The sequence below is a fragment of the Rhineura floridana genome, chromosome 4 (assembly GCF_030035675.1).
Source record: "Rhineura floridana isolate rRhiFlo1 chromosome 4, rRhiFlo1.hap2, whole genome shotgun sequence".
NCBI classification, from domain to species: Eukaryota; Metazoa; Chordata; class Lepidosauria; order Squamata; family Rhineuridae; genus Rhineura; species Rhineura floridana.
In genome coordinates, this window is record NC_084483.1 from 75,337,095 (window position 1) to 75,354,346 (window position 17,252).

At 41.2% G+C, this 17,252-nt stretch overlaps 1 protein-coding gene across 1 annotated transcript in view; it reads left to right on the forward strand.

Moving 5' to 3' along the window:
* The first annotated feature begins 254 nt into the window (after positions 1 to 254).
* Positions 255 to 17,252, forward strand: part of FUT9 (fucosyltransferase 9) — a 135,170-nt gene continuing 118,172 nt past the window's right edge. The window contains exon 1 of the mRNA XM_061626266.1: positions 255 to 396. Within this exon, the coding sequence (XP_061482250.1) occupies positions 255 to 396 (142 nt within the window). The remainder of the gene's footprint in view (positions 397 to 17,252) is intronic.

A 17,252-nucleotide genomic window follows, 5' to 3' on the forward strand; every position in this document is an offset into this window, starting at 1 on the left:
GTCTTCCAGGGCAGCGGTAGAGCAGGACGCGGTAGGGCTCCCCGTTCGCCGCGCGACCCCGCGCGCCGCCTTCTTCTCCACCACCACCATCAGCCCAGCCACCTTTCTCTCTTTCCCCCCCACCTTGCCCGCCCGCCCGTCAGGCGCGCGCGTGCGCGAGCCCAAAGCTGAGTCTTTATCTCTCTCTCGGTGTCTCCCTCTCTGCTTCTCTCTCTCTTTCTCAGAGCCTCCGCCATCCAGCACCAGCGCCGGGGATGGGCAGCGAGAGCGCGCGCAGGAGCAGCCCGGGCTCCGCCGCTCCCCCCTGCGCCCGCTCTTGCTCCTGCTGCTCTTCCTGCCCTGCTGCCCCCAGGGCGGCGCCTCGGCTGCGCTCCCGCCTTTTCCCACCAAGGACGGGTGAGTGAATGAGTGGCTCCTCCCTCAAAGCACCTGCTCTAGCCGGGGGTGGGGGTGAGGGGCGAATGTTTGCGCTCCCAGGGTATCTTGGACTAATGGCCGAGGGAGACGGGGCACTCTCTGAAGGGGAGAAGTAAGCGGCATTCCTGCCCCAAGAAAGGCACTGACAGTCTCCCCAGCGTCGCCACCCACCCCTCATGGCTGAAGGGACTGTTTGATACCTCTGAGGGAAGAGAAGAAAGTGGGGGGGGGGTTTCCTGGGACAGATATAGAAACAACAGCTGTCAAACCTTTTAATGTACAGCTCCCCAGAAATCGTGCTGCCCTCTTTTTAAAGATATTACCTTGCACGTGTCTCTCCCGCTTCCCCCCACGGTGTCGGTGGTCACCCAGGAGGAGGCATTTCCCCGCACCCCCCACTCAACCACTCTACCCATTTTGAGGCTTCGACCCAGCCCTTCAAAAGAGACCCATCTCTGAAAGATGCTGCTTTTAGAACATCTTTTTAACTTTCTGATGTTTTTTTGTTTTATTTAAGAGAGAGGTGGGTGAAGAAGAGAAGCTGGAGGTTTCCCTTCAACGGTCCCTCAATGTCCTTGCAGGCTTCTCCCCTTTCCCTCCTCCTCCTCCTCCTTCTCGTACAATGAAGTCTTTAAAAGAGATTCCTGGTTGCCCGCTAGCTTGCTGGGCTCATGCCAGTACTTATCCAGTGGAGCGCTGGGCCATTTCTCTGGAATGAGCAAAGAATATGATCTATGCAGAAGAAGAGGGCACTCTGCACACCTGGTTCACAAGTGCTGCTGTTATGTGATTTTTGCCATAGGTAAGCCATAGGATGCTCTTGGGCCGAATGAACAAAGGAGACACAATGATTAACTTTATTTGTGAAAAGTAGCCTCCCTCTTTTTAAGTTTCCTTCCATAGGTGAGAAAGGGGAGATTGCATTACTGAAATGCCTTTTCTCTCCCTTCCTTTGTTTCACTGTAGGCTGTGTAGTATTTTCAGTCTATTTTCAGTATTTCAGTAGTGCTCTCTGGCAGGGTTGTTATGACAGCAGTTTCCCTCTCTACTCCCCCCCCCCCATCATATTACTTTGCGTATAGTATCGCTGGCTACCTTAGGAACATAGGTTTTTGAGTGTTGCCAAAGTAACTCTGCAATCCTGTAATCTCTGAAATATGAGCATACATATACACCTGCCAATGTTTATTGTAATCATAGTTCTGCTGAACTGAAGAAATTGGAGCATGTGGTATTATTCTGTAATTCCTGTTTGGGTTTTTGTTCTGTGTTTTGGGTGTGCTTGTGTTTGCCAAATATGACTAAAGGATCTTTCTTCTTTTTTCTGTAGCATTTTTTAATATTGCAGAAGTATAGTTTTTGCATTATAAAATGAAAATGTTTCATATATACACACATCTATCTATCTGTCTATCTATCTGTCTATCTATCTATCTATCTATCTATCTATCTATCTATCTATCTATCTATCTATCTATCTATCTATCTATCTATCTATCTATCTATCTATCTAAAGTTTCAGTGAAATATCTATTTTAATAATGGTATCTACCTATAAGCCAAGGTTGTAGTGCTTGATTTATGATCATGTGTTTGATTTCTGAGCATCGACAAAAACTTTTAGAACTCATGGATTGCTGAACATCATCTAATAATTGGTCATAGTTCAAAGGTTGTTGGTAGTTCAAAACTATCAGATCCACGAGTTGTTATGGAGATGAGTCAGTCTGTCATTACTAGTAATGGTTACATCTTGGTGGTTTTGCTTCTCTATCACCACAGGAGGCTGTAGCTCAAACACTATTGCTCTGTTTTCTTTCTCTCTTTTTTTGGAATTATTTTTAGAAGAAAATGTAGCATTTATATATACGCCTACAATGGTACTAGGCATGCAAAAATGAAAAGGGGTTCCTTGCACCACCTTCACCTCTTTTTTTTTAAAGAAAAATTATTTCAGTGCCACAGGATTTTTTTGAGGGAGAGGTTTATAACTTAAACATAGAATTCCACCTCCCCACTGCCCATCAAGGCTTTTGCATTTGTACCACTTAAACCTAGACCTATGACAAATGTTTATTCTACATGGGATGGGAAAGGTCTACAATAAGATAAGTGGAGCAAAAAATAAAATTCAAAATGGAATGCCCTTTTATCCATTTTATGCCCTTTTATCAAAATAAGTGCTTAATATATTCACTCTTAATATAGGGAATGAAAAATAAAACATAATAATCCCTAGATACTGGCAATAAATGCAATAAAATAACTGTCTCTATAGATGAACAGAAATTTTGCAGACTTGTATTAGTATGAAATCTTAATAAAGAAAGCAATTTATTAAGAAATTGAATTTATTGGAACATTTGTTGTTTGATTGTACATATTGTTAATGGAGACATCAACTGGAGATATTATCCCCTGAACTGAACCAATATCAGGAACAGATACCATCATATATGTAGCAGTGGTTGGTTCAAAAACCTTATCGTTTGATGTAAACCTGTTGCTGCTGGTTCAAGAAAACTCTGATGTTGATGATGATGATGATGAGTTAGCGAAACCTCAGGCATTGAACCCAATCTGGAGATTGTGTGTGGCAGTTGGCTGCATGCATGCTGCTGTGCTTGAGGCTCTCTCTATGTACACCCACTGAAAATATAGTTAGCTCTATTGGGGTAAGACTAGGGTGGGAGTGGGGAAAACACTTGGATTCAGTTGTCCCACATCTTCAAGCAAATGACTGATGCTCTCAGAATTATCTATGTTAAAGGGATGTACCAGCCAACCTACTGTTAAAAGATGAACTTAGGCAGAACTAATCTTGGAAGGATCACTGATATGATGGAACAGCCTCTGGTACTGAATAGGAGTGTTTACTCCACATAACCATATTTTAGATATATATCCAGCATGGTGATCTGCACTCAGATTGGTATTGCTGAATCAGGGTGAAGGTCTAGTAACCTGTCTGCACCTGGGAGAAATCTGACACTGGATGTGAGATTTGGTACATTGTCTCCCCTTCTCACTAGAATGATCACTGCAGTGAATGGGGAGAAGGAGAATTTTGACATGATAACAGATATATTATTGGAGAAGTTTAGGACAAGACTTCAACACAGGTGTAGGAAAGACTCTTGGAGCTTATTGTCTTTTGGGAAGGATTGGGCTAGCCATTTGTATATCTGCGTAGATTATTCTTTATTTAGATATCTTAGATTTAGATTTATTAAAGCAAAGTGTCAAAGTCTACCCATATATGCTTATTTCACTTTGTCTTTGTAACATCCCTGTCAAGGTAGTACATGCCCAAGGTCAATGAGTGAGCTTCATGGCTGAGCAGATCTTTTCAGTCATCTCACTGGTTTATAAATGAGTTACTAAATTGGTTAATTGTACCCACAAGAGTGATTAAGAAGAAACACTTATGTTGAATACAAGAGATTTCCACTACTCATGAAATACCATTTTAAGTACAGGGAGTTAACATAGATAGATAGATAGATAGATAGATAGATAGATAGATAGATAGATAGATAGATAGATAGATAGATAGATAGATAGATAGATAGATAGATAGATAGATAGATAGATAGACTGTATTTAAAAATGCTAGAGAGCAGCTGATTCCAAATGCTGATTTTTTTTCTAGAAAATGTTATTGCATTCTAATATGTGATTCTGTATAAATCAGTTGGCTGGAACTGCAGTAGAGGATATTATTTTGGAAACAAATGAAATATTAAAATGGTATAATACTGGTAAAAGTAATGAATAAAACATTAAAAATTAGAAATCAGTGGCTGAAATTCTTCATGAAAACCTGGAAAAGTAAAGTCCTTCACAGTTTTCAAGGGCATGAAAAACATTAATGTGATAACCATGTCAGACAATAGTAGAGAAATTAATAATAATTGTAAACATAATATATAACATTATATAATATATAAATATATAACATTATTTAATATATAAATTAGAACTTTAAAGTGCTGAAGGCACTTCACAGGCTTTGTTTCAGCAATCCTTGCAGAAAGAATGATTGCAATAATTACAGTTCTTTTTTAAAAATTACATGAATTTTCACAGATTATACAGCTGTATTTTTCCTTTCTTTGTTATTTTTCTCTATGCCCAGAGTGGATAAAACAATGTTTTATGTAAAACAAACAGATTTTTCTACTTAAATAACAAATATTAAACATTTATATTATACTAAGTATCTTATTATATAATATATAATATGATATATGTATTTAAGAATTTTAAAATAAATTATGATTCATTTAAAACTAGATTAATAGAAACAAACATAATGCATGACATTCAACATTGCACTTAGAAAAAGACTTCTTCTTCCTCACTTCCCCCATGCAGCCCCCCCGAACACCCCAAAATCTGCTTTGAAGTGTTGGGGGTTCCTCGAGCAGATTTGGGGGGCTTATGGTGGGCTACAGGGGAGAGAAAAGGAAGGGGACGTCCTGTTGCACAAACAGTAATTCATTACACAGTTAGGTAGACATCATTGGATGTCACTCAAAGTCTGTACTTACTTATAATGTTGTGATCCTTTGCCCTCCTGGTAGCAAATGCAAAGCAAAACAATGCAATGTCAGCAGAAACAAGATAGCAACATCAACAGGCTGCCCACAGCAGGCCTGGCAACAGGCAACACTGCTAACACACACCAGGCATGATCATGCTTGCATCAATGGAAGGCACCAGTCAATGCATAGTGCCTGCCACAAAACTCCATAACATTACCTAATTCAGGCAATACCCCATCACAAATACAGAACTTACAACCAAGCAACCAGGAGACGTTACTGCACATACTCAGGACTTATCTTTATGGCACATTGAGTGGGATGCAACTGATATCTGTAGATGCAAGCCATAGAGTTTCCCACAGACAAGAACATGAATTTCTCTAGAGTTCCTCAGCAGCCTGAATAACATAACCCTCTTGCCAGGGAAAAAGCTAGGGCCATAGAGGGTGCTATTCAAATCATAGCAGGTAGCCAACTGCACACTCCTGTGGTTAGGAGGAGTTTTGCATAAAGAGTCTACTGGATACAGGCATCCCAAGGTGTGAAAACTATCACCATCTCTCAGGACATTCACAGACTTGCGTTGATCAGGTAAAAAAGAGAAATAGAGTGAAACGTCACCTGTGTATTGATGACACCTCACTCCAAATTCCAGGGAAGCCATCCATGTTTTATATCAGAGGTGGGGAACTTTTCTAGCAGGCCAGATCATTGTCTCCCCATCTGCCAATCATCTGACATCACTATGACGTTAGGTGATGCTGTGCTTTGAAGTCCTGATTATCGGGACTTCAAAGGCAGCACAGCACTGTTTGAAAGTCCTTTTGCTGTTTGTAAAAGGTATTTCACATAGTTCTGTCACTACTGTTTTAGGATCTGTAGGCTCAAACAGGAGGGCAGGGATTCCATTTGGGGCCCAGGGGCTGTCTAAAAATGCTCTTACTGTTTCCAAAGAACTCACAGACAGTCTTCCCCTTCCCCTGCTCAAACAGGAGCAGGGGTTTGTTGGTTTGTTTATTAATATTCCACCCTTCCTCCCCACAGGAGACCAAGGCGGCAGACAAATGCTAAAAACACTTTAAAACATCATAAAAAACAGACCTCAAAATACATCAAAACAAAACAACGTTAAAAACATTTTTTAAAAAAGCTTTAAAAATCTTTTTAAAATGGCATAAAAACATACTATTAAAAAAACAACACATACTAACAAGCAATTCCAACACAGACGCAGACTGGGATAGGTCTCAACTTAAAAGGCTTGTTGAAAGAAGAAAGTCTTCAAAAGGTGCCGAAAAGATAGCAGAGATGGCGCCTGCCTAATATTCACGGGGAGGGAATTCCACAGGGTAGGTGCTGCAGAGAAATCAAAGTAATTATTTTATTTATTTATTTATTTATTTATTATTCACTTTGTATCCTGCCCTTCCTCCCAGGGTGGCAAACAAAGTGCTAAAAACACTTTAAAACAGCATAAAAACAGATCTTAAAATACATTAAAACAAAACAGTGTTAAAAACATTTTAAAAAAACAACTTTAAAAAAGGGTTAAAAACATTATTAAAAAACAAGCAGTTCTAACACAGACACAGACTGGGATATGTCTCAACCTAAAAGGCTTGTTGAAAGAGGGAAGTCTTCAAAAGGCGCCGAAAAGATAGCAGGGATGGCGCCTGCCTAATATTCAAAGGGAGGGAATTCCACAGGGTAGGTGCTGCCACACTAAAGGTTTGTTTCCTATATTGTGCAGAATGAACCTGCTGATAAGATGGTATCTGCAGGAGGCCCTCACCTGCAGAGCGCACTGATCGACTGGGCATATAAGGGGTAAGACAGTCTTTCACGTATCCTGGTCCTGAGCTGTATAGGGCTTTGTACACCAAAACTAGAACCTTGAACTTGGCCCAGTAGCAAATGGGCAGCCAGTACAATTCTTTCAGCAGTGGGGTAACATGTTGGCGAAACCCTGCCCCAGTGAGCAGTCTCGCCGCCGCATTTTGCACCAGCTGCAGCTTCCGGACCAACCTCAAGGGCAGCCCCACATAGAGCGCATTACAGTAATCCAACCTGGAGATTACCAGCGTGTGGACAACAGTGGTCAGGCTATCCTGGTCCAGAAACGGCTGCAGCTGTCTCACCAGCCGAAGCTGGTAAAAGGCACTCCTAGCCACTGAGGTCACCTGGGCCTCTAGTGACAAAGATGGATCCAGGAGTACCCCCAGGTTACAGACCTGCTCTTTCAGAGGGAGTACGACCCTGTCCAAAGCAGGCAACTGACCAATTATCCGAACTCGGGAACCACCAACCCACTGCGCCTCCGTCTTGCTAGGATTCAGATTCAGTTTATTGGCCCTCATCCAGCCCACTACCGAGTCCAGGCAGCGGTCCAGGGCTTGCACAGCCTCTCCTGATTCAGATGTTATGGAGAAATAGAGCTGGGTATCATCAGCATACTACTGACACCTTGCTCCAAATCTCCTGATGACTGTTCCCAAGGGCTTCATATAGATGTTAAACAGCATGGGGGACAAGATGGTACCTTGCGGCACCCCACAGCAGAGCTGCCAGGGGGCCAAAAGACAGTCACCCAATGCTATTCTCTGAGAGTGACCCTGGAGATAGGATTGGAACCACTGTAAAACCGTGCCTCCAATACCCAGCTCACCAAGTCAGCCCAGAAGGATACCATGGTCAATGGTATCAAAAGCCACTGAGAGATCAAGTAGGAATAACAGGGTTGCACTCCCCCTGTCCTTCTCCCGATAAAGGTCATCCATCAGGGCGACCAAGGCCGATTCAGTTCCATAACCAGGCCTGAATCCAGACTGGGATGGGTCAAGATAATCTGTTTCATCCAAGAGTACTTGCAGTTGCTGCGCCACAACCCTCTCAATCACCTTCCCTAAGAAAGGGGTATTTGCAACGGGTCGGTAGTTGTCACAAACCAATGGGTCCAGGCTGGGGTTTTTCAGGAGTGGTCGCATCACCACCTCTTTCAAGGCAGCTGGAACCACTCTCTCCCGCAATGATGCATTAACCACATCCTGGATCCACTTGGTCAGACCCCCTCGGCAAGCTTTAATAAGCCAAGAAGGGCGAGGGTCGAGAGGACACGTTGCTGGCAGCAGCATCGCAAGCAATACGGAAAAGCTCCACTGGATGCCTACTTGCCATACACATTACATGCCCTTTTTACTGTCTGCCTTGGTTTTTTGCTGTTTGTGAAAAGTAGTACCCTTTGCTAATGAACCTCATCATCAAATTTGTGATCACAGAGGCAGACTTCCTAGTCTTCAGAGCATGATGTAGCCCTGTGCTTCTTATGTATTAGCTGTTTTCCCTTGCTGAGCTTAGATACTTCTGGTAGTTTGCCATGATTGTCTGCTGAATTATGTGGAATCCTCTTCTCTCTAGGGGTGTAGTCATTCAGGGTCTTGAGGAGTCTTAGACCCCTTACTTTTTTGGGAGCCAGGTCCCAGTAGGGTCCTATGCTTCCAGCATCCTATGAGCCAATCAGCATGAAAGGCGAATATGTTGGCTACTGAGAAGAGACTTATAACATGCTTCCTTGTACCTTTCTGCTGGTTGGAGCCAATCAGAGTGAAAGGAGGCAAGTCAGCCACTGAAAAGATAAAATCAAAGATTTTTCTCAGTAGCTAACACACTCCCCTATCATGCTGATGGACTCCTAGGGATTGGTGTTGTGGGAGAAAGCATTAACTAGTATCTCATTCCCAGAGCTTGGAAGATTACTTTTAAAAAGTAATAAATTACAGTTACAATTACATGGCCCAAAAGTAGTAATTACCATTACCATTGCTCTGAAAGTAACTGATTACTTTTTCTGAAAAGTAATCACTACAATTACATTTCAGTTACTTTTTTAAAAAAACGCCTACAAGGTGCTGGCCTTGGCTGCTGCACATCTAAGTAGCCTAAAACAACATTAAAAATAAACACACATATACAGAGGTAGTAGAATAATTCTTTTTATCCATAAGATAGCAATGGTGGTCTCTCCGCTGGTAAGGGAGGTGGGGAGGGAGGCAGAGGCCACTACTCAGATCTTTGTACATCAAACCAAGTGCAACCCCCTCCACTCAGCCAGCAAGCATAATCTCTGTCACTTAACCACCTCCCAGACCCCGCCCTGCCACTAACCAAGGGATACTCACCCAAGCAAACATTTTCCCTGAGATGTAAAAAAGTTAAAATACTGCAAATGCAGCACAGTATCCAGAGAGGGTGGTGGAGGCCACTTTGTGTGCCAAGTGCAAACACAGTATTCACACACACACACACACACACACACACACACACACACACACACACACACACACACACACTGTCATCTTTCACCTCCACAGTTCTTTATCTCCTGCCATTGAGACATTGAGGATAACAATGTGTATGTTACAATGGCTGTGCAGATAAAGGACTTCCAATCATCGTGGTATCCATGCCATTGGATCAAAGCCTTTTTCTGTCAAGATTGTGTTGATCGTTGTGCACCGATCTGCCCTCATAAAACAAATTCATGCACAGGAATCTTCCAACCAAACCAAAAGTCCCATGGCGACCAGCAAATGGTGACAGGGGCAGGACTGTGAAATCCGGAAGCCCCTAGTTATGGACCAACATATGGGTGGTGGATATATACTCAGTTGTCCTGGGTCAAGGACTGAGGCAGTTGAGTAGTTTGGCAGCTATATCCACAATGCAGCAGTCCTATGCAGGATCTACTCTGCTCACCCCTTATGGGGAGGGGGCTAGAAAAGGTGCCCTAAACATAGTCTGCCTCATCTCTCTCCCTGACTGGATTACCACATCCAGTGGGGTCACCACTTAACGGTTGCACAAGACTATTGAACTTTGGAACATGGAATATATGGACATTGCTGGACTATACAGATAGTGAACATCCTGAATGCAGGACTCCCATCATCATGAAGGAGTTGAGACATTTTAATATTGACATAGCAGTACTCCAAGAAACTCGAAGAGCACTAGAAGAACAACTGAAGGAAGAAAAAGGAGGTTTACCTTCTCCTGGAAAGGACTGCCTGAACAAGAATGACAAATACATGGAGGAGGCTTTGCTATTAAAAATAATCTTGTGAAGCTCTTGTCAGAAGTTCCTATTGGCATTAATGAATGACTCTCAACTCTCCTGTTAAAACTTGCCAAAAACCACCAGGCAACTATTCTAAGTGCTTATGCACCAACATTAGATGCTGATAAAGACATCAAGGAATTTTTTTATAACCAGCTGGACACCATCTTATCAGAGATACCTAAGGAGGATAAAATTATCCTCTTGGGCGATTTCAATGCAAGAGTTGGGTGTGATTTCAATTTATGGCCAGAAACCATTGGGAAAGAAGGAGTTGGCAATTGTAACCTGAATGGAATTCTACTTCTGACTATATGTGCAGAGCATAATCTTGTTATTACAAACACACTCTTTCACCAGAAAAATAAATTTAAAACATAAGGGAAGCACCCTCGGTCAAAACACTGGCATCTCCTGAATTACGTAATTGTCCATGCCAGAGATCATTGTGATGTACTTCTCACTAGGACCATGACAAGTGGTGATGACTGCTGGACAGATCACCAATTAATTCGATCCACTATGGCCATTAATATTGTTCCTCAAAATAGGCTCCAAGGAAGAAAACCAAGGCGTAAAATGAACATCCATGCCCTTCAAGCTCCTATTAAGTGAGCCTGCTTTCAAACAACTCTCAAGAAACATCTACCAACGGAAGTCCCTGAAAATGTCGAGGAACACTGCATTAAACTGAAGACATCCTTTATTGCATCATATGAACAAACTATTGGATACCAAACTAGGAAACATCAGGATTGGTTTGATGAGAATGATAGTGAGATTGAATATATCATCAAGAAAAGGAAAGCCTTCCAGATATGGCAAAAATACATTAACTGTGCTGCTAAGAAAAAAAATCTATGCCAGTGCAAAGGCTGAGGTCCAAAGAAGAACTAGAGAACTTAAGAACGCCTGGTAGATAAAGAAAGTTCAAGAAATCCAGCACTTTGCAGATGCTCACGATGCACTGGGCTTTTTTAATGCCACAAAGGCCATCTATGGACCAACAAATTACGGTACAAATCCCTTACATTCAATGGATGGTACGAAACTTCTTAAGGACAAAGAGTCTATTGCACTGCGCTGGAAAGAGCATTACCACAACCTCCTTAATCGTAACTCTATTGTGGCTGGTGAGGTCTTCTTGCAAATTCCACAACAACAAACTAGAGACGAGCTTGCAGTATCCCCTAATTTGGATGAAGTCAGTAAAGCCAGTAAAGCCCTGGGGGACTAGCCCCTCTTACACTAGAAGATCCCTTCCAGTCAAAATGGAAGCGGATGGTGTATAAGAAAATATACGCCTTAGGTTTCTCTCCGGAGACGCTTATTAAATTTGGGCTAACTAAGGCCAAACTGCTTATCTCCCAACGGATAAAGGACACTGAACTTCAAACTAACCTGTGTTTGCTGGCGGCATACCGTAATCCAGGCCTGACCCAAAGGGTATTTCTACCGGCAAATTACCTTGCAGATCTAACTATTGTAAAATATAGAAAGGCATTTACCCTAGCCGGGCACAATGTATTGCCTTCTGCTCTCCTGGAGGGAAGATACAACGGAGTCCCCCTTGGTGATCGAGTCTGCCCATGTGATAACGGGGAGGTGGAGTCAATTGGACATGTCCTCTTACATTGTTCCTTTTACAGGGACATCCACCTTGCTTTCATCACCCCAATCTTACAAGCATTCCCTCTGGTTTCGGAATCTGATTATCCCTCCTTTATGTTAGCAGATAAAATCCCATGGGTCACTAGCAATGTAGCCAGATTTTGTGAGGCAGCTATCAAGTGTAGGAAAATGGTAATGGATCATGGTTAAATATTTTATTCTAGCCACTATGTATTTTTTAAAAATATTTTTAATTGTAAATTCAGTTTTTTATACTAATCTGTATGTATTTCAAGCTTTTGTGTATGATGCAATTCTTTGTATTGGATTTAGTGATATAATGGCTGGTCTGTGACCGAAATAAAAATCATTCATTCATCAATCAACTGAAGAACAACAAAGCTAGTGGACCTGATGGGATTCCTGCTGAAGTCTTTAAAGAAGGGGGCCTGAAATTACACAACAACTTCATAAACTCATCAAAAAAATCTGTATGAGGGAGGAGATCCCGGAAGACTTTAGGGATGCCATTATTATCACCCTTTTTAAGAAGGGTGATAGAACAGATTGTGGGAACTATCAAGGTATTTTTCTTCTTGCTACCGCAGGTAAAATCTTTGCAAGGATCCTCGCAAATTGCCTCCTACCAATCTCAGAGGATGTCTCCCCGAATCTCAGAATGGTTTCCGCCCTTCCAGGTGGACAGTGGACATGATCTTCACTGCACAACATCTTCAAGAAAAATGCCAGGAGCAGCATTAACCTTTATATATGGTGTTTATTGATCTGACTAAGGCATTTGGTACTGTGAATTGAACTGCTCTCTGGACCATCCTTCTAAAAACTGGATGCCCTTATAAATTTCTGAATATTTTGCAACTCCTTCATGGCAACATGACAGCAACAATTTTGGATAACAATGGCTTTCAGAGGGATCCATTCAGAGTCGGATCAGGCATAAAACCGGGATGTGTCATTGCTCCTACCTTATTTGCTATCTTCATTGCTATGATGCTACACCTTGTTGAGGGGAAACTTTCTACTGGTGTGGAAATCATATATCAAACAGATGGAAAACTTTTTAATCTAGTAGGCTGAAATAAAAAAGTAAGGTAATGTCAACCTCTGTCATAGAACTTCAATATGCGGATGATAATGTAGTCTCCGCACATTCAGAGAAAGATCTTCGTCTTTGCAGAAGCATAAGGAAAGCTTGGGCTCTCACTTAATATTTAAAAAACCAAAGTGCTTCATCAACAAGTGCGAACTAGGCCTCCGTAGCACCATCAATCCAGCTTAATGGTGTGACGCTGGAGAATGTTGATCACTTCCCCTATCTTGGCAGCCATCTCTCTGTAAAAGCTGACATCAATGCTGAAATTCAACATCGTCTGAGCTCTGTGAGTGCCGCATTCTCCTGAATGAAGCATAGTGTTTGAGGATCAGGATATTCGCAGGGAGACCAAAATGCTTATTTACAAAGCCATTGTGCTACCGACCTTACTGTACACCTGTGAAACATGGACCATTTATAAACGCCACTCCCAGCTTCTTGAAAGATTCCACCAATGCTGCCTCCAGAAAATTCTGCAAATTACTTGGGAAGACAGACAGACTAATGTTAGCATTTTGGAAGAAGCAAAGACTACCAGTGTTGACACAATGATCCTTCAACATCAACTTCGCTCGACTGGCCATGTTGTTCGAATGCCTGATCACCGTCTTCTAAAGCAGCTACTGTATTCCCAACTTAAGGATGGAAAATGGAATATCGCTGGACAGGAAAAGAGATTTAAAGATATTCTTAAAGCAAATATAAAAAAATGTAACAAGAGCATCGAGAACTGGGAAGTCTAGGCTCATGAATGTCCCAAATGAAGGTTTGCTATTATCAAAGGTGCTGTGGACTTTGAAGAAGCATAAGTACAGGGTAAATGGGACAAACGAGCTAAGCGGAAGGCACATCAAACAAATCCTCATCGCGACCATCTTCCATCTGGAAACCTCCCACTGTGGGAGGCTGTGTGGATCCAGAATTGGCCTCCACAGTCACTTACGGACCCACTGTTAAAGATCTTATCTTGGAAGACAGTCTTACTCAGCCATGAGTGATCGCCAATGAATGAATGAATGAATCTTTATCTCCATTGCTGCTGCCTCCTTCTCCTCCTTTATCCATGTTCTTGCCCTCCGACTTCTTTTTCCGTCACTCCATTCTTCAACACCACCATCCATTTTTAAAAACAATTCTTTTCTCCACTCCACCCCGTCTCACTCTCCACCTCCTCCCTCGTTGCTTCCTACCCACCCACGGAGCATGAGGGAAGAGTGACACTGCACAGAAGCCCAGTTTGAGGCACATGATTTTCATCCACAAATCAGAGAAGCAGAAGACTTCCCCTGCTTCCCCCCCCAAATAATGCCCCAAAGTAATGCTGGAAACATTACAATTACTCCACAAAAGTAATAAAATTACTCCTAGTTCTATTACAATCAAAATGTAAAGGAATTACCCACGTATTCCTCAAAAAAGTAATGAATTTCAAGCTCTGCTCATTCCCATTCCAGCAGCAAACAGAAGGGGGAGAGGGAAGATGTGTGGTGTTGTTCCAGCCCAAAGAGAGGAGGAGGAAAAGGGAGGAAAAATATGTTCAGGAGAGAGGGAGATAGTGTGTGATGGTGTTTCAGCTTGTAATTATGCTTTTTGTATATGGCTTTTTTTGTAATGGTACTCACTAATATGGAGTCCTGGCAACTCTTTTTCGGCTGCCCATGGCAATCATTTTGTGCTGGCACTCACAGCACTTTTATCAACGTATGAGTATGGGCACTGCATTTTTTATCAAAAAAAGCACTGTGTGTATGTGTGTGTGTGCGTGTGTATGTCATGCATGGTAAGGTGAAATGCAAAAGAATGTGTGTGTGTGCAGCCAACACCAGAGGTTAGGATCAGAATTTTCCAATCTTAAGTTTCCTCCTAAAACTCATACGCTCTGCCCAAATGTAGTTACTCTGAGTCTTAGTTTGGCAGCCAAGTAGGGAAACTCAGCAAATTCCTTACCTTACAATATTTATTTTATTATTTATTTCTTTATTATTTGATTTATATCCCGCCCTTCCTCCCAGCAGGAGTGCAGAGTGGCATATAAAGCTAATGATGATGATTATGAAGAACTGCCTGAACAGGCTAAAACCTCTCTCTTTTTCTAGCATTCTAAGTATGTGTGGAAGGAAGAGAAGGTGACATGGGGAGATGGAAGAAGAGGGTAGAAAAATTCCTTCCTACCTTCTAGAAGAGGGCAAAGTTCAAAAGGTTACAAATTTCTATGCAAAATGAATGTCTAGCCTACTTAAAGATTGTGAATTTCTTCATTTAGGAAAAACAGCCTTTGTATTAACCGAGCAGCAAAAAAAGCCCCCAGAGAAAAAGAGGGGGGGGAGCCTATGCACCCAGCAATTTTTTAAAAGTTTGTGTTTTTCTTTATTCCTTTGAGCTTTCTTTTTTTTTATCATTAATTTTTATTCAAAGTTTCAAAAAACAAAACAGAACAAAACAAAACAAAACAAAAACAAATTAATAACTAATACAATAAAATAAAATGTTGACTTCCGATTTGTCGCAGATCAGTTATAGGTCTATAATATATAACAAACCTCTCTCTTAATATATTACAAAATCACTTTCCTCCAGTAGTTATCTTAATTAATCATCAAATCTCATTAACATCACTTTATTATTTCCGCAAAAAGTCAAAGAGAGGTTTCCACTCCTTGAGAAATATATCCATCGATTTTTCTCCAAATAAACATGTCAATTAATCCATCTCATCAAGTCTGCTAGGTCCAGTAATTTCAATAGCCATTCTTCCATTATCAGTGTTAATTCCATCTTCCATCTTCCATCCTTGCACCCATAATAATCTTGCTGTCATAGTCATAGTCATATAATAAGAGTCTGATGGGAATTTCCTTCCTCACAAATATTTCCTTGCCATCAATTCTGAATGTGTTACTGAAATGTTGTTGTAAAGTCATATCTCTGTTCCTCTTTTTTACGAAATGCACTAGCACATCTCTTGAGAATTTTTCCATTGTCACATATCTGTATTTAATTCTATAAATTTTCTCTATTTCAAGCTCCATCACATCATTCCAGTCCAGAAATTTTATTTAAACATTGATAGCTTTATCTCTGATATCTTCATCAATTTCTTCAGGGACAACGCTGAATTCCAAACAGTAATCTTTATCTCTAGGATCCATAAACTCCAAATCTTTTTCCAGTTCCACATTTGATATATCTATTCCAATCTCCAGAACTTGCATCTTCCCTTTAATTTTTCTTTCTTCTTCTATTGCTTGTCTAATTATATTTTTGATCTCATCAACCTCCTCTCTCATAAAATCCCCTATTTCTTTCAGCTCCTGCTTCATTTTGCCAAATTCAATTTTCATCTCTTGATTGCCATGTCTCAGTTCTTGTTTCGTTATCTCAATCTCATCCATTATTTTCTGAAACATATTTACATCCAGGGTCTCAGCCACTTTCTTGATTGTCATTCTTAAAACCAAGGAGAAAAAAAACCCTTCAATTTCCAATATAGCACTATTCCCAAGCAAAGAGCAATTTATTTCTTTTTCCAGCAACAAAGGAGTTAATATTCCAAACCTGATGACATCATAATGTAGACAGCACAAACTGCCTTATCTCTTATGTGTCCAAGAATGCAAAACAAATTTAGTTCACAGCATCCAAATAGTTAGTGGCATAAAGAACAAGCAGATTCGTCAAAATGAAGTAGACCAGAAAAAATAGTCCCAGACATATAATACTCAAAAGTTCATATAAATCAATTTTTTTCTCCTCAGATTAGATGCCCCTCATCCGTTTGTATCTTTACAATGCTCAATTCCAGGCCAGCTTTTTGCAATAAAAACAAAGATAAGCTATTTCGATTTCCTTCCGCCTTAATTCCGTGTATAGAAGAGAAAAGTTATAACTCACCCAGGGATTCTTTACTGCTGGTTCTTTTAACAAATCTCTTTTACTGCAACAATTTAAGCCAAATGATAAGGATAGACAGAAGAATGCTTGCCTGTTAAAATCTGTTTTTCTTTGAAGAAAAGAAAAACGTCTCGCTTAATCAGTTTGAGCTTGCTTGAAATTCCCTGGCTCCGTCCGGCACTGCTGGCTGGACCTTCGTTCATAGGCGATCCTAATGAATTCAAGTCCCCCAACAAACACAACGAAGCTTGTGGATGATCTCTTCGTTTCTCCCTTGCCTAGGAGAAAGTTTTTACCAGTCAAAAAAAACCTTTTGACTAGTTTTAAAACTGAAAAAGCTTCCTCTGAGACGAGAGCTCGTCTCAGAGGCAGGCACAAGTGAAGCAATCCTTCCCGGAAGTCCTCCTTTGAGATTTCTGAGTCAGTTATACAAGCCCCAGTATAAATTGCATGCAAGCCTTTATTAGTTCCTACTTCAAAAAGCCAAGACAAGTTGTAGAGAGGGAAAATTCTGTAATTACAGAAGAGACAGTGAATCCTGATGATAGCATCCCAC